This window comes from Lycium barbarum, chromosome 1 (genome assembly GCF_019175385.1).
Source record: "Lycium barbarum isolate Lr01 chromosome 1, ASM1917538v2, whole genome shotgun sequence".
Classification (NCBI taxonomy): Eukaryota; Viridiplantae; Streptophyta; class Magnoliopsida; order Solanales; family Solanaceae; genus Lycium; species Lycium barbarum.
The window spans coordinates 140,725,824-140,748,765 of NC_083337.1; the positions used below are offsets into that span (position 1 = coordinate 140,725,824).

The 22,942-nt window shown below is 38.5% G+C and overlaps 1 protein-coding gene across 1 annotated transcript; it reads left to right on the forward strand.

Annotated features, from left to right (window-relative positions):
- The first annotated feature begins 10,231 nt into the window (after positions 1-10,231).
- Positions 10,232-11,237, forward strand: LOC132615149 (uncharacterized). The gene is made up of 2 exons (XM_060329731.1): positions 10,232-10,555; positions 10,938-11,237. The coding sequence occupies exons 1-2, from the start codon at positions 10,232-10,234 to the stop codon at positions 11,235-11,237; spliced, it is 624 nt and encodes a 207-aa protein (XP_060185714.1).
- The last annotated feature ends 11,705 nt before the right edge of the window (positions 11,238-22,942 follow it).

Below are 22,942 nucleotides of genomic sequence, written 5' to 3' on the forward strand. Positions count from 1 at the left end.
TTTGTGTTCATATTCGTATACATGCCCTTACTAAGTCTTATCACACTCATATTCATATTATATACATGGTCATATCATATACATAGTATTTACATAGCATACCCAACCTCGTAGGATCGGTGTGTCATACATACTTGGCCAACCAAGGCTCAAGATCATACATACCTGGCCCTACCAAGGCGTCAGGGTTATCCGTACCATCTGCAGAGGTGTGCGCGCGTTTCGTAATCGTATACATACTTTATACATAGTCATATACATATAGTCTTACCCGGCATCATAAGCTCGGGGTCTTATCATAGCCCTTCATAGGCATACATATACATATATCACAGCTCGTAAGCATCTCTAATCTCATTTTACTCTCATCATCATTATTATCCTCATCATTATCGTTACATCTACATTATGGACTTACTCGTCATACGAGGAACATAGTATAATCATAGTACATATCAAGGGTCGTGAGCTTATGAGCTCGAAATGTCAACCATGTGAAGACAACATACTCATATAGAGGAATTAGGAATTTGGCCAAGAACCATGCCTTATGAAAGAAGGGTTAGCCTTACATACCTTTCCGTCGAACTATTCTACACTTGCACGTTCCCTTCCAATGCTAGCGTTTATACCTTCATTAATATCATAACAATGGCCATTAGTCATTCACATTAACCACATTGTCTAGATTTCCTCAATTTGCCTCTAATTCACCCACATTCATGGTCATAACACCCAACTTCGTCCATTCGCCTAAAGTGTCTAGTTCATGATCTTAATGCCATTTATAACACATTCATATCACAACACAACAACATTCATAACTCAATTCAAACTATTTCTCAAAATGTCACTATTCATCATTCATGACCTAGTTGACCATATTTTCTACAATCCATGTACTTTAATTCTCCAATACCTTAAAAATCATGTAAAAATCATGAATCTTACCTTAGAAGTTGTAGGAACAAGCTTTGGTTGATAATACTTCTCTTTGAGCAAAACCCTAGTTTTTCTCCATTTGGATTTTTTTGACTTGGATGATCCTTGATGATTCCCTTATCCTTGATTCACTTGTCTTAATGTTATTGATGGCCTATAATCCTTGAAAACTCATATAATAAATGTAGAGAGAAGTTTTAGAGAGAAGTGGTGTAAAGTTGTAATGAAATAAAATAAGTCTTGATCCTCATATTTAATGAATTGGAAAATCTGTGGTGGGTGAACAGTGGTCGTCCATGGAGGTTTACGGACCGTATTCCACTATACGGCTCGTCATCCATGGGCGTATTTAGCCATTTCCAGAACCAGAAGCTGGGCTGCCTTTATGGTGGTTTACGACCATGGTTTACGGGCCGTAAATCACTTTACGGTCCGTCCACCAGGTCGTATTTAACCATTTCCTCGGCTGGCAGAAAGTCGAAGCCTTGCATGGCAGTTTACGACTGCCAGTTTACGGACCGTATTGCACTTTACGGTCCGTATTTTGCGATATACGACCACTGGGCAGTTGCAATTCTGCAACTTCCCATATTTCTTAGACTTCTCATTTTTAATCACCCCCGTCCATGCACATGCATTGCTCACCTTGTATCTCATCTTAACTTAGCCAACTTCTTCGTCTCACATCGGATACCTTCGAAATCTCGCCTAAGGTTATCAACGTCGTTTCTTGCTCGTAGACATCATGCACTCATATTCATCACTAGTTTATCCACTTGCGTACCAACGGAAAATTTTTCCGAGGTGTAACAATATGACTCTAACTTGTATTGCGCATCATTTTAATGTGCAATGTAAACTTGTATTGCGCACCATTTTAATGCGCAATGTAAGTGTTAATTTGACAACACACCACGCATGACAATTTCAGGAATCTATTTAACATGAATGTTGGACGAGTGAAAAACTCATCAATTTCCTAAGTCTAAGTCTTTCAAGTCATTAAAAAAAATAATCAAAGTTCATAGAAAAAATGTCTCAAAATGCTTTAACTATTAGGGTTTCACTATTTTGGGATGGAGATATCGTTGAGGATAATTACTCTGTTCGTTATAGTATCAGACCAAAAGCCTCTGTTAAATTTCCAACAACTACAAATTATGAAACACTAGTCAGTTACATGCACAAAAGAACGAAAACTACACCCACTGAGTTTGGAATCTCAATAACAGGGAGATATCCACAAAGAATATCAAACGGTGTAGTGCGTTATGGCATGCACAATATCAACGATGATGAATCTTTGAGTGATTATTTGGGATCACCGGAAGAATATAGTGATTTAGTATCCATTAATGTTCTTGAGATGTATGTTGAAAAGATACCTCGAGAAGAAGTCCCTCAAGTCCATCCTATTCATGGTAACACTTATGGGGGCTTTAGTTCTTATGGAGCCATTTTGAGTGGTCAAGTGCCACTTGAAAATCTAAGCCAACAATTTAATCAAGCTTACAATGAAAATTGGTAAATATGCATTTTTATATTATTATTGTGTGTAGTAGTACGTGTTTGTTGTATGAATTGGTAAATAACCATATGGATGTTGGTCAATCCTCTCAGTTCTGTGGGGTTGATCATTCTCCACACCATGATAATGCTTCTCAACATTAGTAAGTTCATCACCTTGATATTAAATAATCCGTATATATATGTATATGATGTTGGTATTTAAAATATGTTGCTTTTCGTGTAGGATGAGGAATGCACTTGATAATGAAGATTTTCCAAATTATTATGAGTCATCATCAAGTGATGATGATGAAATACCTAATAATTCAGAGGTAACCGATAATGAAGATGATGATGATGTTCAAGTTAGTATGAACAACAATATTCCTCAAAGCCAAAACCAACAAGAGCCAATGCACCACCATGTACCACCACCGATGGTGGAAAACCCAACTTCTGAAAGCCTAATTTAGTGGCATTCTAACAATATTCCTTATCTTGACAGCCTGCAAGGTCATGATGATGCTTTTGTCTTCACAAGAGAAGATGATCATAGTCGCCTAAAAACCTGGATTGAACCAAAGGATCTCAACAGAGGTCAATGCTATCTTGCAGAAGGGATGATGTTCGCATCCAAAAAGGCGTTGCAACGGGCTATCAAAATTTATTGTATTAAGGAAATGAGGGAGTTTAAGGTTGATCAGTCAAGAACAAAGATATGGAGGCTAGTTTGTAGACGACGGTATCAAGGCTGTCAGTGGTTGCTTCAGGGAATTATTAAGCCTGATGGTATGTGGGCTATCACAAAATTCTGCCAAAGGCACTTGTGATATGGAAGACAATCGAGCAGATCATTATAATTTAGATACAAACATGATTGCTCAAGTGTTATTTAAAGACGTTGCCGAAACGCCAAGGTAACTTATCGTACCTAGTATATTATATGTCTTATATCAGTTAAAAGATCATTACTAAATGTTGTTTGTTTAAAATTGTGCAGGATCCCCATCAAAGATTGCATTAGAAATGTTCAAACTATATATGGTAAAACTATAAGCAAGAGAAAGGGATTTCTCGGGCGTAGACGCGCTTTTGAGATGATCTTTGGAAATTGGCATACCTCTTTTCAATCGCTGCCAAGGTATATGGCGGCTCTACAACATTTTAAAGTTGGTACTGTTGTAGAATGGCAACTTATAGAGGGTAAAATTTTCAACTTCGTATTTTGGACATTCAAACCATATATTGATGGGTTTGCTCACTGCCGGCCAGTGATATCCATAGATGGCACATATGTATATGGTGCATATGACATCAAGCTCATAATTGAAGTAGGAATGGATGTCAATGGGTCAATATTCCCTCTTTCTTTCACAATTTCCGCTAACGAGAGCAACGACACATGGGGGATCTTTTTGACCCATTTGAAGACTCATGTTATTAAGGATCGTAGGGGCATATGTGTGTTGTCTGATCGTCATAAAGGCATATTGCACAATATGGATAATTTGCTGGGGTGGCAGCCTCCCCTTGTTTACCATCGCTATTGCTTAAGGCACTTGAAGGCAAATTTGCAATCAAAGTTTCTCAATGGCACTTTAAACAAATTGATGTGGGGGCTGCGATGGAGCATCAACAAAGAAAATGGGCTGCAAAAATGGATCTGATCAGGGAAGTTAGTGAACCCGCATACGTTTGGTTGATGAAGCTCGAAATTGAAAAATGGACGCTTCATACTGATAGAGGCAAAAGATGGGTATGCTCACAACAAACAGCTCAGAGTCTTTTAATGGCTTGTTGAAATCTGCTTGGGGACTACCTGTCACCGCAATGGTGAGAATGACTTTCAAGCAGATTGTGGAGCGATTTGTGGTTAGGACAAGGCAGGCCAGAGCGATATTAGCCGAAGGCGGGACATGGATGCCAAAGCCCTTAAAAAAGATGGAGCATTATAGAAAAAAATGTGAGCTTCACCAAATGACCGAGTATGACCCCATTCAATGTGTGTATCAAGTTAGGATGGGTTATTACAACGGTAAGGGTGGAAACGTGCATACCGTTTACGATTCAACAAGAACATACACTTGAGGAAAGTGGCAAACGTACCACATGCCGTGTTCTCATGCTGTAAAGTGCTTCGAGAGAATGGCAAGAACGGTAACAATTTATGTGGCGGGGGAGTACAAGGCCCACAGGTACCTTAAAGCATATTCCGGCTAATTTCACCCACTTGGTAATGAAGCTTATTAGCCAAACGAGCCGTTTTCGATGGTTGCTAACAAAGATTAAATCAAGAAATTAGGCATTAACTCACGGAGTCGTATACCCACTCAAATGGATGTTAGTGAAAGAACTTACTCTCGCAAATGCTCTACATGTAAGCAATATAGCCATGACAAGCGTTCGTGTGGGCAACAAGGCCGTGGTGGCGCAAGCTCGTCTCGAAGTAATAGAGTCTCTAGAACTTGAAGATTGTATTGTTATTGTAATTTAGTATTGTATTGGTTTGAATTAGTATTATAATTTAATGGAATGAATTATTTTTTAATTAGTATAAACCTCCCGTATTGGATGAGGTATTGTTAAATAAAATATTTATATTTGTACATTCAAATGTAATATTTAAACATAAAGATAACAAGTTTCCAAACAATACAAAATACACATTACATTAAAAAAAATGCGGATTACACAAAAGACATAGCAAAAACAAAAAAAGACAAAAAAGAAAAATAACAACATAATATAAAAAATTAAAGGTAGAATCAAAGTAGTGGATTAAACACTTCGGATTACACATAATATTAGAAAAACAAAAAAGTTACATAATACAAAAAAGAAAGAAAAAAACATCAAAAATACAAAAAAAGACATAGAAAATACAAAATACATAAAAAAAAAACAACTACAAACTAATACAAAATACATAGAAAATACAAAGTCTTAGCCTCTAGTTGAGAGTCTCTAAGACATTCTTTTGCCCAACTCTCTTTCAATTCCGAATCTCTAAGTAAGGATTTTAGAAGCTCATTAGCTTCTAAGTCACGGTTTGGGAGCTTTGAGATATGTTTTTGGGGGTGCAAAAGTGTGTTGAAGAGGTGAAAATGGAGGAAATGAAGGAGAAGAGTTTGCTGAAAAATGGCCAAGTTTTTTTAGGGTTTTTATGGACCGCTATTGCGCATGAATTCTGTGCGCGAAAGGACTTAAGTGTAAAGTTACACTTTGGTCCTATCGCGCATAGAATCTGTGCACGAAACCTACTTATGTAATTTATTTATTTTTGTGTTAGTTTGTTTTTTTTAAACTAAAAAAGTCGCGGATTCAGTGCACTTAGGACAATGATGGCATTTGCAATGGACTCTAATGAAATGACAACAATGCCCTTGGACGACCATCTTCACCTTTCTATATAATAGAAAAATAATAAAGCTAGGCATAGATAAGGTGATATGACACCTCTCTATGGCCTAAAAACCTCACTACAAAAAAGCGCTCAAATTGCGGGGGTTAAATTTGCAATTAGCGGCGGTTAAGAACCCCCGCAACTTGTTGTACCGGCGGTCCTTAAAACCCCCATAATAACGTGCGCCGCAATCAAATTGCGGGGTTTTCAAAGAATCGCTGTAATTAGTTAGCGACGGTCGGTATTGTAGCGGTTCTAACCCCTAAAATTACCCTGGTTTTTTTTTTGTTTCGTTTTTCGGGGGTTCTAACCAGTGGCGGATCCAGAATTTTCACTCAGGAGGTTTGAAAAAAACAGCAAAAGATAAATATTGTCACACCCTTTTTTTTTTTGCCCCCGTGCGAATGAACACGCAAAGGTTTTATTATTAAGGGTTTTTCCAATCGAAGTGACATTTTGAAAAGAGATTATTTATTTATTCAGAGTCGCCACTTGGAATTGAGTTTTGGTGTTCCAAGCCACCTTATAAATCCCTAATCAAAAGGAAATGCCTCTTTTATTATTGGTCTGCGAAAACAAAAGACCGGGTAAGGAATTCTGTTGACCGGGGAGAAGGTGTTAGGCATTCTCCGAGTCCCGTGGTACTAGCACGGTCGCTTTATCGACTTATACTTAGCTTAATTTATTTTTTAGATAAATTGCGTTACAAGCCTTGATTTGCTCATACTTTTATTGTTGAACTTTATTAGTCTTAACCCGGGTGCGTAACCGCATTCCGGACCTTTTAAGCGTCTCAAAATAGGATATGTAACCGCATTCTTAATCGAAACAAGATTAATTATTAAAACGAGATTGGCCAAGGTGCGTAACCGCATCCTTGAGTTGTTTAAAGTGTCTCGAAATAAGATGTGTAACCGCATTCTTAATCGAAAAAAAAAAGGTCTTGAAACGTGCGTAAAGCTCATCTAGCGTTAAAAGCAAGTATTTGTCTCTAAAATCCGAGACTTAATATTATTTGGTTAAACTTTCACTCTTTTGACAACGGGTTTTGAAACGTGTTCGCAACCCATCTCGCTCCCTTACAATTGGTTTTACCACTCTTTTCTTTTATACTTGACAACGAGATTTGAAATAAAGTCGCATCTCATCTCGCTCAACTCACAATTAATAATTATTTGGGACTTAAATTAATGTCCAGGCCCAATTAGTCACGGCCCAAATATTCTAGCCCGAATCAATGAAACAATAAGAGAATATATTCAAAACCATTAGACAGAAACTAAATCACCTCATACTAGTTTAGACATGCACATAAACCTTATTAATGCCCATCATTTGTCCTAATTTTCTAATCAAATAGAATGTTTGGTTCTTAACTCATTCAAAACATCTATTAACAGTGATGGTAAAAGAAAACTTTCAATAAAATGTGGATCAAAACAAAAGAAAAGTTACTTAAGCTTCCTCCTTTAACTAATTCTACTAAATATTTCAACGATAATCCTATAGTTGACCCAAAATAATTAAGCATGGATTTATGAAATGGCTATTATAATTATACCTCAAAGGATTAATTTATTTTCATCATAAGATCAAACTCCTACTTCGTATCCTTTTGTAACAGTGAATCACAACCAAATATAGCCATTAAATTTACCAAACACACATGGAATAACACATCATCTTTAGTGCATATGAACATGAATCCCATAGAGCACATCAAACACAACGAAAAAAACAACCAGAAGCTCATTTAAAGGCAAAGGCGGATCTAAGATTTGAAGCTTGTGGGTTTCCAGCTAACAGTATCTGTTGTTACTGAGTTCTTAGCTCAAATTTCTTATATATTTGAAGGGTTTCACATTATAAATACAAGGTTCGGATAAAAGTTGTTGGTTCCCGCGAACCCACACCCAATGGTGTGGATCCGCCCATGTTTAAAGGACACTTACAAAGTTGTTTGCAAAGAAATAGAAACGAACCTTAATGAAGCGAAGCAAAATCATAACTTCAATTTAGTATATGAAATCTCATACTAATACAGAGCCGCAAAGGCCAAAACTTGAATCAAAATTGAGTCTAAGATCGGAGACCACGAATAGAAAACCCATCGGCAACTCGAACAAATCCTCGGCTTTTCCTTCAACCTCAATTATTTTTCTTTTTTAGTCTTTTACTGGTTTTTCTGATAGAAGTAGATGGTCACAAGATGGTTTTGTTGGTTAAAGGTGAGAGCTTGGTATTAAAGGTGAAAGCTTGGTGATCATTAATGATGTTTGGAGTAGTGAGGATGACAAAGAGCTTTTTGTGAGCTTTGATTGTGCTTTTCCATGCATAAATATAATGTGAGCTGCTATGTGTGTGATTGTTATGCTACCAGTTAAGAAAAATGATAAAGAAGAAAACTCCTCCTTGTATCTATCCTTTTTCCATGCATGGTCATACACTCGTGAATGTACGTGAGGAAGAAGAAAATTGTGATGTATTGCTTTAGCTTTTTCTTTTGAGTCTCTTGCGGCTGGTATGTGTGTGTTACGGCTAATGATGGTGTAGGATCTAGGTCAATTATGTTTCTATCTTTAGCTATTTATAGTGTGTCTAGGTGTAGAGTTTTGAGTGTGCTCATTCTTTTTTTTTTCTCAAAATGTCCAAGTGTAAAAAATATCTTGGGAAGGAAGAATGGAATGTTCCTTCCCAAAATGGATTGTGCTTTTTGTGTGGAAGAATGAAATTTTGCCAAGTGACAATACACTATTGGTTCTATTTTTGATTTAATTAATAAAAATACTACTCCTAATTTAAAAAGCAAGATTAAAAATACTCTTTTATTACAATCTTTAACTTGGAAATTAACTAAAATAGATAAAAAAGTATTTTTTGGGAAATTTTCTTTCTTTTGTCACAAATGAAAACGAAACTTATATTCTAAAAATGAGACTCCTTTTTTTGCGATTTTCAAATTCTCTAATAAAAACCTAGTAAAAGAGAAATAAAAGTTAAAAATGTCAAAGATTAGACTAAAAGGAAAATTAGTCAATATGACAATGAAAACGTCTCAGGAGGGTCAAAAATCACGTGTCTACAAATATAAAAAACTATGTTGTCCCTACGGATCAAACCTAGAACGCTAGAGACAATTTTGAACACCCTGGACCGCTTGAGCTAACCTTTTGCATTTGTTCAGAGTGTTCAAAAGTCAATAAATGTACATAAGCACAAAAAATTTACCCTATATATATACTGTAATTTTTTGCCGAGGATATTCGGGTGAACACCCTCACCGCCATGTAAATCCGCCCCTGGTTCTAATTAACCTTCGCAATTTTTTGATTTTTTTTAACGTTTGTTTTTGTAGGGCCTGAACTTTAAAAATTATTAATTTTATTATTAAGTTATAACTAATTGTACATACATAACATTATTTCATAATCAGACCTATCACATAATCATTAAAATACAACCAACAGAAGTATTTTCAACAATAAGAGCCATATTTATTTGAATCATAAAAATGTTACACAATTTCAACTCTAGGTATTCCAACTTCTCTCTCCTCTCTCCTCTGCTCACCCTCCCCAACGGTAAGATCAGCTCCCCCCCCCCCCCCCCTCCGAAGTACCTCCTCTCCGTCCTCTCTTCTGTCGCTGACGCTAACAACCGCCAGAGGTACGTTTTCCGGCCAGCCAGATCTCCTTCACTAATCTTTTTTTTTCTTTCTCTCTACCCTGCACCCGGAAACCCTTCCCCAGTAAGTTCCCAATCAGGTCTGCGCAGGTACACAAGTCTCCGGCAGAGTACGGTGGCGAACAATGATTCCGGCGGTGAGCAGTGATTTCCGCCGGTGAACTGAAATTTTCAGGAAGTGAACGGGTTCTTTTACCTGGAGCTGGTACCTCCAGTAGCCCATTTCCATTCTATCTTTTAGCCTTACAAAGTTTGCCTGCTCTACTGTACTGTATATTTGTTTCACTTTGTTGCCTTAGCTCTAACTGGTGCTTTAGTATTGACCTCTATTTCTCTTGGATAAACCTTTGACTAGTGTTTACTTGCTTTAGTGGCTTTAGTGAGGGATGGTAGACTAGGGTCATGTTCTCGATCGGGGACGCGGGCTAGGGGTGGGGGGCTAAGGGGGTTAAAGGAGATTCTAGGTTGAGAGTAGGGGCTTGGAACATTGGGGCTTTAACGGGAAAGTTCATAGAGCTAGTTAAGATTATTAAGAAGAGGGTGATTAATATTGCTTGCGTCCAAGAGACTAAATGGGTAGTTACTAAAGCTAAGGATGTGGACGGGTATAAGCTTTGGTTCTCGGGTAAGTCGAGGGCAGGAATGGCGTAGGCATCTTAGTTGGTAGAGGTTAGAAGGGTCAATGACATGATCATGGCGATTAAGTTGGTCGTTGGAGGGTTCTCTTTGAACATTATTAGTGCTTACATGCCGCAAGAGGGCTTGGACGAGGAGGAAAAGAGGCGTTTTTGGGAGGATTTGGATGAAGTGGTGGGAGGTGTACCGCCTACTGAGAATTTATTCGTAGGGGGATATTTTAATGGACACATTGGGTCTGTTTCGAGGGGTTATGATGATGTGCATGGGGGTTTTGGCTACGGAGACAGGAACGGAGTAGGTGTCTCACTTCTGGATTTCGCTAAGGCTTTTGGTTTGGTGGTAGCCAACTTGAGTTTCCCTAAGAAGGAGGAGCACTTGGTAACCTTCGATAGCTCGGTGGCTGCAACGCAAATAGACTTTTTACTCCTTAGAAAGGATGATAAATGTCTCTGTAAAGACTGCAAGGTCATTGCGAGTGAGAATCTTACGACCCAACATAAGCTATTGGTGATGGATTTAGAGATTAAGAGGAAGAAAAAGAAAAGGGTCGCCGATGACCGACCGAGGATCAGGTGGGGGAGTTTGACTCTGTCTAGTGCCCAAGAATTAGGAGAGAAGTTGATGGCTGTGGGGGCGTGGGGAGAGCAGGGGATATGCGAGCAGTATGTGGGATAGGATGGCCAGTTGCATTAGAGAAGCAGCTAGAGAAGTTTTGGGAGTCTCAAGAGGTCACCGTGGTGGACACCGAGGGGATTGGTAGTGGAGTGGGGAAGTCCAAGGTAAAGTGGAAGCAAAGAAGATGGCGTATGCAAAGCTGGTAGACAGCAATGATGACGAAGAAAAGTGGACGAATAGGAAAAAGTATAAGATGGCGAGAAAGGAGGCGAAGTTGGCAGTGCCGGCAGTAAAAACGGCAGCTTTGGAACGCCTTTATACAGAACTAGAGGACAGAGGCGGGGATAAGAAGTTGTTCAGGCTTGCCAATGCAAGAGAGAGGAAGGCACGCGACCTGGATCCAGGACGAGGATGGCAAAATGTTGGTGGAGGAAGCTCTCATTAGACGGAGATGGCAGTCATACTTCCATAAACTCTTGAACGAAGAAGGGGACAAAGACATTGTGTTGGGAGATTTGGAGTACTCTCAGAGGCATCGCGATTGTGGTTATTGTAGAAGTATAAGGGTCGACGAGGTTAAGGGTGTTGTTTGTAGGATGGGCAGGGGAAGAATGACCGAACCTGACCAGATTCCTGGGGAATTTTGGGAGAATGCAGGCTTGGAGTGGCTGACTGGGTTGTTTAATGTCATTTTCAAGACGGCAAAGATGCCTGAAGAATGGAGTTGGAGTACAATGATTCCTTTGTATAAGAACAAGGGCGACATTCAAAGCTACAACAACTATAGAGGTATCAAGTTGCTAAGCCATACTATGAAAGTGTGGAAAAGGGTGGTAGAGATGAGGGTGAGGAGAGGCGTGTCTATTTCTGAGAACCAGTTTGGATTCATGCCGGGGTTTTCTACTATTGAAGCTATTCATATTGTTAGGATATTAGTGGAGTAGTATAGGGATCGGAAATGAGACTTGCACACGGTATTCATCGACTTAGAGAAAGCTTACGATAAAGTGCCAAGAGAGGTTTTGTTGAGATGCTTGGAGGCTAAAGGTGTACCTGTGGCATATATTAGAGTAATCAAGAACATGTATGATGGGGCCAAGACCAGGGTAAGGACTATAGGAGGAGACTCGAAGAACTTTCCAGTTCTGATGGGTTTGCATCAGGGATCAACTCTTATCTCATTTTTATTTGCCTTGGTGATGGATGGATTAACGTGACAAATTCAAGGTGAGGTTCCATGGTGTATGTTGTTCTCAAATGACATAGTCTTAATTGACGAGACTCGTAGCGGAGTTAACTCTAAGCTAGAGGATTGGAGACAGACGTTAGAGTCTAAAGGATTCAAGTTGAGTAGGACCAAGATAAAGTACCTAGAGTGCAGGTCCAGTAACGTACCTCAGAAGGCTGACGTGGAAGTGAAGCTTGGTACCCAGGTCATCCGAAAGAAAGGAAGTTTCAAGTATCTTGGGTCTATTTTACAAGGAAATGGGGCCATTGACGATGATGTCACACATCGTATTAGTGCAGGATGGTTGAAATGGAGGCTCGTTTCTAGAGTGCTGTGTGACAAGAAAGTGCCACCAAAACCTAAGGGCAAGTTCTACAAAGTGGTGGTTAGACCGACTCTGTTGTACGGGGCAGAGTGTTGGTCGGTCAAGAACTCTCACGTGCAGAAGATGAAAGTCGCGGAAATGAGAATGTTGCGGTGGATGTGTGGGCATACTAGGAGAGATAGGATCAGGAATGAGGACATCCGGGACAAGGTGGGAGTGGCATCGGTGGAGGACAAGATGCGGGAAGCGAGGCTGAGATGGTTTGGGCATGTGAAGAGGAGAGACATAAATGCCCCAACGCGGAGGTGTGAGAGGTTGGCTATGGACGATTTTAGGAGAAGTAGAAGAAGGCTACAGAAATATTAGGGAGAGGTGATTGTTGCACCCTATTTTAACCGAGGCTAAACAAAGCACAACTTATGGGACTCTAAAATAATTAATTATGTACAGAGTCGCCACCTAGCATTTAAGGTATACTAGGGTACCTATGAATTATTAATATATGCAGCTTAACATGATCTACGAAAATAAGTGAGATTCTAGGTAAGGGTTCAAATTATTCCGAAGGGAAGGTGTTAGACATCCTTCAGAATCCACAAATGTGGTTCCCGGCTGGACCAATTTAACTATACGAGGGATGTGTAACAAGGCTTGATTATTACTTACAAAAAATTAATAGAATTTAGACTAAGAATAACTAACATGAATGTTTATGTAGTAAAAGGTGTAAATATTTACATATGTATAAAAATACGTATTACGTGATAATTTACAAATAAATAAAGTGCGCAATTACAGTGACTAAAAATTTTAGCTTTAACTGAATATATTATAAAGGTATTTACTTAACAATGAACGATTTGCTTTTGAATGACAAAAAAAAAACAGATTTAAACATATGTGATATAAACAATTATTTAAAAAGGTTATCTACAACTTAAGAGCTTGAGTATGTGAAAAGGTGTAAGGAATGGACATGAAATTATTCTGCACGCAAGGTGTGTTAACTAATTTAACTAGCTAAATATGTACACCTAATCAATTAATTATGAGAGTACATTTTAGAATCTAAATATTGAGGCAAATCACCCTATTTATTTACTTAAGTGTGCTAAGCTACTAAATTAAAACTCTAGCGAAACATGATAACTATAAGAATATTAACTACAAAAATAATAACTGTCTAATATTAATTTGTCTAAAACACATAAAATTTAAATCACCTAAGCAGATCATAAATAAATATCACTAGCCTACACCCTAAAAAGTAAAGTTTCACTATATTTTATGCTTGCGTAATTTAAGAATGTAAAAAATATATAAATATAAACAAAGAATTTAAGAAGCTATTTGAACTTCTTTTGAGCGCCATCTTCCAAAATATAACTTCAGATACCTGCATGAGACTTAATAAAAAATGTTAGTAAGAAAATAAATAATTATCGGATGAATTAAAAATAATGAATAAACTTAAAATAAAAATCCGTCTTTGTACATGGAAGGCCTTGGAAATCGACGGAAATTTCTTCATCGGCCAATTGGGTTTAGTATTCGCCCAAATCAATTTAGTAAAGGCGGTAAAAGGTGTGACATTTGAAATGTCTTCAACACTCTCGCTACATCTCCCCTATGGTTTTGTTAATAGCTTAACATCACCTGCTATATTTGATCGTTTATGAGCTAATAATTGTTTATATTAAAAGATATACCATATGAAATATTGGACCAACACTAGATGGTGTACCCCGAAGTAAGACATCGAGGAGTTCCCATTATTTGAGATTGAAGGATGAGTAAATAAAGTGAAGTAGGACAAATGAGAGTACAATCTGGAATAGCTATTTTTTATTTTCGTTTGAAAAAAAAAAAAAAAAAAAACTGTGAAAGAATAAATATGACAAAATCTCAAACGCATCATTAAGGCAACATAAAAAACTTTAAATGATTGTTGGTGTCTTTGTTTGTGGAGAGTTATGGCCTGTCAAATTCAATCAAAGAAAATTCAATTGGTACTAAAGATCTGATCTTTTAAATCAAAAAAAAAAATTACACAAAGGGCAAAAGAAGGGGCTTTTATGGATAAAAAATCTGAAGTTTCTAGATGGATCTTGATTCTTGAATTTAACTTTCACGCGTGTAAGAATGGAAAGAACAACGGAAAATAAGGCGGCTAGAGATGGGTATCAAAATGGGACTTGTTATCATATACAAAACCGACTAAATTTGGTTTGTACATTACGACAGCAAATTACAGTAGGAAACAAAAGTGAAAACACGTAACACTAAAATAATACAAACCCAATACGTAATATTGACCAATAACTTCCATGGAAAGTAATAGAACACAGAGAATTCCAAGTTAAATACTTAATGCATCTATTCAAGCAAAAATTGAAAAGAGTCAAAAAGGATAAATATGGATTAGAATGCACAGATAAAGAGAGTTTGAGAGGCACTACTTAATTACCAGAAAAGCATAGGAAAACAGAGAGTGTATGTCGATGAAGGGGGGAGCGAAGGGGTTAGTTTAGCGCGTCGGCGTTTCACCGGAGCTTGGATATCCGGCGTGGAAGGTCTGGCGGCGGCTGAGAGGGATGACGCGGTGGGAGAAGATGTCCGCTGGTCTTAGCTCATCGGAGCAGTGACGGGAAAGGGAGGAACGGGCAGCTGGTGGCTTTGCGGTGGTTCGTCGAAGTTTGGTGGCGTTGTTGGTTGGTAGTGATTTGGTTGTTGGCTGCTTGGGTTCACCGAAGCAGCGAAGGAGATGAGGACGAGAAGGGGGGGACTATTTTGGGTTGCTCCGGCGACGTGAGTTCGCCGGAGAAGGTGGCGGAGTGGCGGCTGGAAAGAGGTGTGAAGGGAGGAAAGAAATGGGGGCAGTGGCGTCATTGGCGGTACTGGGTTGGCGAGGACGGAGGAAAATGGTGGTGTAGTTGGGCGCCGGAGCTCCGAGCTCCGGCGTGGTGTGGCGGCGGCTAGGGAGAAATGGGGGGAAAATGTTTAGGGTTTTTTTTAGAGAGAGAAAAAAAAAATCTCAGGTTCTTTTGTGCTTGTGTGTGTATGTGTAAATATATGTAGAACATGAATACCCCCTCCTTTTCTTATAATGCAAAATGGCCCCTTATTTTGTCCAAAGAATAGAAAATTGCACTCTTTTGTCTCCTCAATGCTTACTTTAATCCCCTTTTTTTTTTTCAAAGTGATGAACCTTGACTTGATCAGATTTTACTCTGCGTTAAAAAATTAGTTACTCCGATTTTTTCTGCACTGTCGGACTATATTAAAACATAGTTAATTAATACATGTATAAATAATAACGCAAGTATAAAATATAAATATTAATGTCTATGATATGAAAAATGTATTGATATAAAATTAAGAAACAATTATTAATTGCATAAAAATGGTAATATTACGCTGTACATGTGCAAAATAATGATTCTTGAAAAAATGACAATAAAATGAGAAAATTTCTAAAATAATGATAATCATCAATAAATTGTTGAAAAAGTGTAAAAATGTATTTCGTGCTCTTTAACGAATCAGGGCCCCCCAAAACGTTAATTTTAAGCACGTCGAGCCAAAATTAGGTGTCAACAACTTGTCCCTCTTCGACCGGAGACGATGAAAGAGTTTTCGGACGAAGACGTTGACATGTAACCTATTTTGGCTCGACAAAGAATTGCTAAATGGATATGTACGGAGAATGAGGCCAGACGTTAGTAGAGCTTTGACAATACTCTTAGTCCGTCGGCGGGGTTGCAATAAAAAGAAAAAATGATAAACGGGAAGGATTGTTCAAGGCCGAAAAAAAATGTTCGCATACCCACGTCGTCGCTTCCAAAATTGCCCCAGTATGGAGCTACGAGATACTGGGAGGGTGCAAGATTGCATACTTGCTGGGGAAAGAATGATTCTCGTCCCGATGTGACCAAACTCTGCATAGAGGTTCCTACATATCTCGTCAATCACGAGAATCAGGTGAATGTAGTTCGAAAGGTGATAACTAATGGATGCTGTGGCAAATTTTGATCGTCCAATCAAAATTTTGCCCCAGTGTTCTTAGAATGGTCCTAGCAAGTGTAGGATGAAGAACGGTCCTATTATGTAACGCCTTTTTTTTTTTTAAGCCGGCATGATGCAATGCGTTTGAAGGGTATCTGAAAGTGATAATGCAATGCATGTGCAGTGTTTGCGAGCATTCGCAAAGCAATGATGCAATGTATGTGCAGTGCATCTGCGAGCATACGCAGAGTAATGATGCAATGTATGTGCAGTGCATTTGCGGGCATTCGCAAAGTAATGATGCAATGTATGTGCAGTGCATTTGCTAGCATTCGCAAAGTAATGATGCAGTGTATGTGCAGTGCATCTGCGAGCATACGCAGGGCATTTAAAACAAACAAATGGAGGTACGGTGCAATGCGTCTGCGAGCATACGCAGGGGCATTTGAAAACAATAAAACAATGCAGGTGCAGTGCAATGCGGCTGCGAGCATACGCAGGGGCATTAAGAAAATAATAATAAAACAAGGCAGATGCGGTGCGATGTCTTATGCAGAAATTTTCAAAGGGCGGTGCGCGGCCCGTGCAACATATAAAAGGCGGTGCTCAGCCTTCTGCAGAAATTACAAAAGGGCGGTGCGCAGCCTTATGCAGAAAATTACAAAGGGCGGTGCATGACCCATGTAACATATGAAAGCGATGCGAAGGGCGGTGCGCAGCCCGTGCATCATATGAAAGGCGATGCTCAGCCTTATGCAGAAATTACAAAGGGCGGTGCATGGCCCATGTAACATATGAAAGCGATGCGAAGGGCGGTGCGCAGCCCGTGCATCATATGAAAGGCGGTGCTCAGCCTTATGCAGAAATTACAAAGGGCGGTGCATGGCCCATGTAACATATGAAAGCGATGCGAAGGGCGGTGCGCAGCCCGTGCATCGTATGAAAGGCGGTGCTCAGCCTTATGCAGAAATTACAAAGGGCGGTGCATGGCCCATGTAACATATGAAAGCGATGCGAAGGGCGGTGCGCAGCCCGTGCATCATATGAAAGGCGGTGCTCAGCCTTATGCAGAAATTACAAAGGGCGGTGCATGGCCCATGTAATATATGAAAGGGATGCAAAGGGCGGTGTGCAGCCTTATGCAGAAATTACAAAGGGCGGTGCATGACCCATGTAACATATGAAAGCGATGCATAGGGCAGTGCGCAGCCCGTGCATCATATGAAAGGCGATGCTCAGCCTTATGCAGAAATTACAAAGGGCGGTGCATGGCCCATGTAACATATGAAAGCGATGCGAAGGGCGGTGCGCAGCCCGTGCATCATATGAAAGGCGGTGCTCAGCCTTATGCAGAAATTACAAAGGGCGGTGCATGGCCCATGTAACATATGAAAGCGATGCGAAGGGCGGTGCGCAGCCCGTGCATCGTATGAAAGGCGGTGCTCAGCCTTATGCAGAAATTACAAAGGGCGGTGCATGGCCCATGTAACATATGAAAGCGATGCGAAGGGCGGTGCGCAGCCCGTGCATCATATGAAAGGCGGTGCTCAGCCTTATGCAGAAATTACAAAGGGCGGTGCATGGCCCATATAACATATGAAAGCGATGCGATGGGCGGTGCGCAGCCCGTGCATCATATGAAAGGCGGTGCTCAGCCTTATGCAGAAATTACAAAGGGCGGTGCATGGCCCATGCAACATGAAAGGCGATGCTCAGCCTTATGCAGAAATTTAAATGGGCGGTGCGCAGCCCATGCAACATGAAAGACGGTGCTCAGCCTTATGCAGAAATTACAAAGGGCGGTGCATGGACCATGTAATATATGAAAGGCGGTGCTCAGCCTTATGCAGAAATTACAAAGGGCGGTACATGGCCCATGTAATATATGAAAGCGATGCAAAGGGAGGTGCGCAACCCATGCATCATATGAAAGGCTGTGCATGGCCCAGGCAGTAATAAAAGGCGGTGAGCAATGCAGGTGCAATGCAATGCGGCTGCGAGCATACGCAGAGGCATTTGAAAATAATAAAGCAATGCTGGTGTGGAGGGTAACGCCTTTGCTTCGGCGCGAATGAAGTGCAGAAGGTAAGGTCCTTGGGCCATGAAATGGTGCCTTTAGGCGATGAGAATGATGCCTTTAGACTATGACGCCCTCGATGTCCTGTTGTGGGGCTGGACGAGCCAATGCAGTGTCCTACTGTGGGGCCGGATGAGCCCGTGCCTTTTCTCTCAAAATGTGCCATTGGTGGAATTTTTTAGGGCCCCCTCAAAAATTCTGTCCCAGTTTAAACAAACAAAAATTCGCATACTTCCAGCGGAAAGTGATGTGCACTTGCTCTTTTTTTTATTATTATTTTTTTTTTTAAGCTACTCAAAAATGTTCTCCCAATTTCATGCTTCAGCGGAGAAATACAAGGATCTTTCATGATAAGACCAGATGTCGATACCTCGTAGAGTTAGTAACAACACAACAACATTGAACTATATTTACTGTGCAACGATAAAAAACAAAATTAAGAAAAAAAATAACAAAATCACGAAAGCAAAATCCAGCAATTTTTTTTTTTTTTTTTTTAATAATAACAATGATTGATATAACATGCCCCGACTTCAGTTGGTACCAACAATTAGTATTGTGCATAAGAATTCACCATTATTTATCGTCCAACAAACCAAGATCGACTTATTGGTAATTCCTATAGCTTCAAGTGGTACCTCAGACATACCTAAAGATCGACAAGATTGGTTCATTTTGCTTCAAACAAGGATTATGAACTATACCTATCCTCATGTTTCAAATGCCCTCACCAGAAAGAAAGTCCCTTTTCACACATATTCAGTATTTTTGAACTTTGAGACATCTAGAGAAGTACACTCAAACTCAGAAAGATGTTCAATGCTTGCAATTGTAATACCATAAGCTTGGCCGTCATGTAAGTATCCACTAATGAGAGAAACCTTAGCATAGAATCACGTAGGGCTTGTTATGGTGTTGTAATGTAGGCTTGGGAAAAGGGTAGGATATTATTTGGGTAAGGAGTGACTAATCCTTCTCTAAGCGTTGCACTATGTCTGTGCTCAGTATTTGTGTGCTCTGACACTTTGTTTTATTGTCCCTTTCTTTTGTACTTGTGCGACCTCTTTTGCAAGTTAAAGCCCTTTTTTCGTTTTTTTTTTTTTTTTTTTTTTGAGTTTAGGGTTGCATGCCCGAAACTCTGTGGGGATTAAGGGAATTGACCTGGGTTGCATGCCCGAGGTCTTGATAGTAATTCCAGGTTGTATGCCTGAGTGTGAAAAAAAAAATAACGGGTTGTATGTCCGAGATTCTGAATGACTAAGTTTTTTTTTTTTGTGTGTGGGCTCTTTCTTGCTTTGGAGGTCGTTCTTAGCCTTTGTTTTTCTGGGACGGTCGAATCCCTTTTTTTTTTTTTTTTTTTGAAGCTTCAGCTCAGATCTCTATCCACGGTTGCACGTTTTTAGTGCGCTCAGGGAGGTTTGGCCAAGAGAGAGATAGTGCATGTAAGCACTCAGAAACGGTATAGGCTTATGATGTGGTTGTCAAAGAAAAGGTTTTAGGCTCAAAGGGGGAATGCTAGGGATAACGTCATTTGGTAGGCTAGAAAGGCTCAAACGGGTCAAAGAAGGCCTACGATCCTTTTCTATGCTGAGTGTTACTCATAATTTCGCCTCAACAGACATTCAGGCCAAGTTCTAGATCACAATGCAATGCAATTGAACGTTATATAAAGCTCACCACACAATGCACATGAAACAATGAGGTTGGTTTTGTTCTTGTCTTACAAGCATGCAAGAGAATTTTTCAAGTGTCATTTAAGGTGTGAATGAGAGGTACCAAAAGAATCTATGGTTTACCATGAAGTCAGTCCTCTCTATCATATTGATTATCACTTGTTTCTTTCGTACCAACACAATCCTAACTGTGTTGGTACCAACCAAGTTAACGATATGAATTAAAAAAATATTTTTGTATTTTTTGAATAGGGGTACCGAACCCAAAAAGGGTTGCCTATGTATCTCGTCTTTGATGAGAATCAGGTGCGCGTAGTTCGTTCCATATAGGATAGAAAGAAATAAAATATTTTTGTGATTTTTCAAAATAAAGGATTTTTTTTGTGATTTTTTGAATAATGAATACCGAACCCAAAAGGGCTGCCTACGTATCTCATCTTTGATGAGAATCAGGTGTGCGTAGTTCTTGCAGAAAGGATAGAAAAAAAATAAAACATTTTTGTGATTTTTTTTTCAAAAATAAAGATTTTTTTTTATGAATAATGAATAATGAATACCGAACCCAAAAGGGCTGCCTACGTATCTCATCTTTGATGAGAATCAGGTGTGCGTAGTTCTTGCAGATAAGATAGAAAGAAAGAAATAAAATATTTTTGTGATTTTTCAAAAATAAAGTTTTTTTTTTTTTTTTTTTTGTGATTTTTTGAATAATGATTTTTTTTTGTGATTTTTTTTTGAATAATAATACCGAACCCAAAAGGGCTGCCTACGTATCTCATCAAAGAAGAGAATCAGGTGTGCGTAGTTCTTGCAGAAAGGATACAAAAAAAAAAAAAATGTGATTTTTTTTTCAAAAATAAAGATTTTTTTTTTTATGAATAATGAATAATGAATAATAAATAATGAATACCGAACCCAAAAGGGCTGCCTACGTATCTCATCTTTGATGAGAATCAGGTGTGCGTAGTTCTTGCAGATAAGATAGAAAGAAAGAAATAAAATATTTTTGTGATTTTTCAAAAATAAAGTTTTTTTTTTTTTTTTTTGTGATTTTTTTTGAATAATAATACCGAACCCAAAAGGGCTGCCTATGTATCTCATCAAAGAAGAGAATCAGGTGTGCGTAATTCTTGCAAATAGGGTAGAAAGAAATAAAATATTTTTGTGATTTTTTTTTTCAAAATAAAGGTTATGAATAATGAATAATGAATAATGAATACCGAACCCAAAAGGGCTGCCTACGTATCTCATCTTTGATGAGAATCAGGTGTGCGTAGTTCTTGCTGATAGGGTATAAAATGCATGATTGAATTTGTTTTTTTTTTTACTAAATGCAGGGTTCAACACGAGTCAACTAAAAATAATTAGATAAAGTGCTAAGGCAGTGCAAAGCAAATAACACAATATTTATTTAAAAACAAAACATGTAACAAATAAAGAGTATGTGAAAAATGAAAAGAATGTTCGAAATAAAGGATAAAATTCAACCTAGCTAAAAACAACTGCAAAATGGAATGTATAGTAACCTAGGAATTCTAAGAGTTGGTTTTCCTATGACACAAGGCTCCCGAGCGGACTACTCGAGTGAGAAGGCTACGCGGTCCCCTAAAATTTGGATTTTACGAAAAGAAAATCGCGGGTGCGCAAAACACACCTCGCGTGTACGTGTGATAGTGTGAGTTTTCCAGAAGTGGAGGAAATATGAACGGAATGCCAATTTATATAAACCGATAACACGTATGAATATTAATATAAAACCACAAAAAGATAGCAATTAAAGAGAAACAGTAAAAGCAATATGCATAATTTACAATAAAGTAAAAAATGAGTATGGTAAATAAAACTTGCTAGTAAAAAAGGCAATAATACAGTGTATGAAATTAAACGCAGATATGTACGTAAACAAATAAAGGAACAAGGGAAAGTATATACATGACGAATAAATACAGGCAAGTAAAATAAAGGAAAAATTCAAATAAAGATAACATACCTCGAATAACAAATTGAGTCCATATGGTTAGAACCTAAGTATCCCCAGCAGAGTCGCCATGTTGTTGCACCCTATTTTAACCGAGGCTAAACAAAGTACAACTTATGGGACTCTAAAATAATTAATTATGTACAGAGTCGCCACCTAGCATTTAAGGTATACTAGGGTACCTATGAATTATTAATATATGCAGCTTAACATGATCTACGAAAATAAGTGAGATTCTAGGTAAGGGTTCAAATTATTCCGAAGGGAAGGTGTTAGGCATCCTTCAGAATCCACAAATGTGGTTCCCGGCTGGACCAATTTAACTATACGAGGGATGTGTAACAAGGCTTGATTATTACTTACAAAAAATTAATAGAATTTAGACTAAGAATAACTAACATGAATGTTTATGTAGTAAAAGGTGTAAATATTTACATATGTATAAAAATACGTATTACGTGATAATTTACAAATAAATAAAGTGCGCAATTACAGTGACTAAAAATTTTAGCTTTAACTGAATATATTATAAAGGTATTTACTTAACAATGAACGATTTGCTTTTGAATGACAAAACAAAAACAGATTTAAACATATGTGATATAAACAATTATTTAAAAAGGTTATCTACAACTTAAGAGCTTGAGTATGTGAAAAGGTGTAAGGAATGGACATGAAATTATTCTGCACGCAAGGTGTGTTAACTAATTTAACTAGCTAAATATGTACACCTAATCAATTAATTATGAGAGTACATTTTAGAATCTAAATATTGAGGCAAATCACCCTATTTATTTACTTAAGTGTGCTAAGCTACTAAATTAAAACTCTAGCGAAACATGATAACTATAAGAATATTAACTA

Bases quoted from the DNA above. Each gene is read 5' to 3' on its own strand.
- LOC132615149 (XM_060329731.1), top strand. From the start codon at position 10,232: ATGGCGATTAAGTTGGTCGTTGGAGGGTTCTCTTTGAACATTATTAGT. The intron at 10,556-10,937 runs GTAACCTTCGAT...GGGGATTGGTAG, and splicing joins CTAAGAAGGAGGAGCACTTG to TGGAGTGGGGAAGTCCAAGG.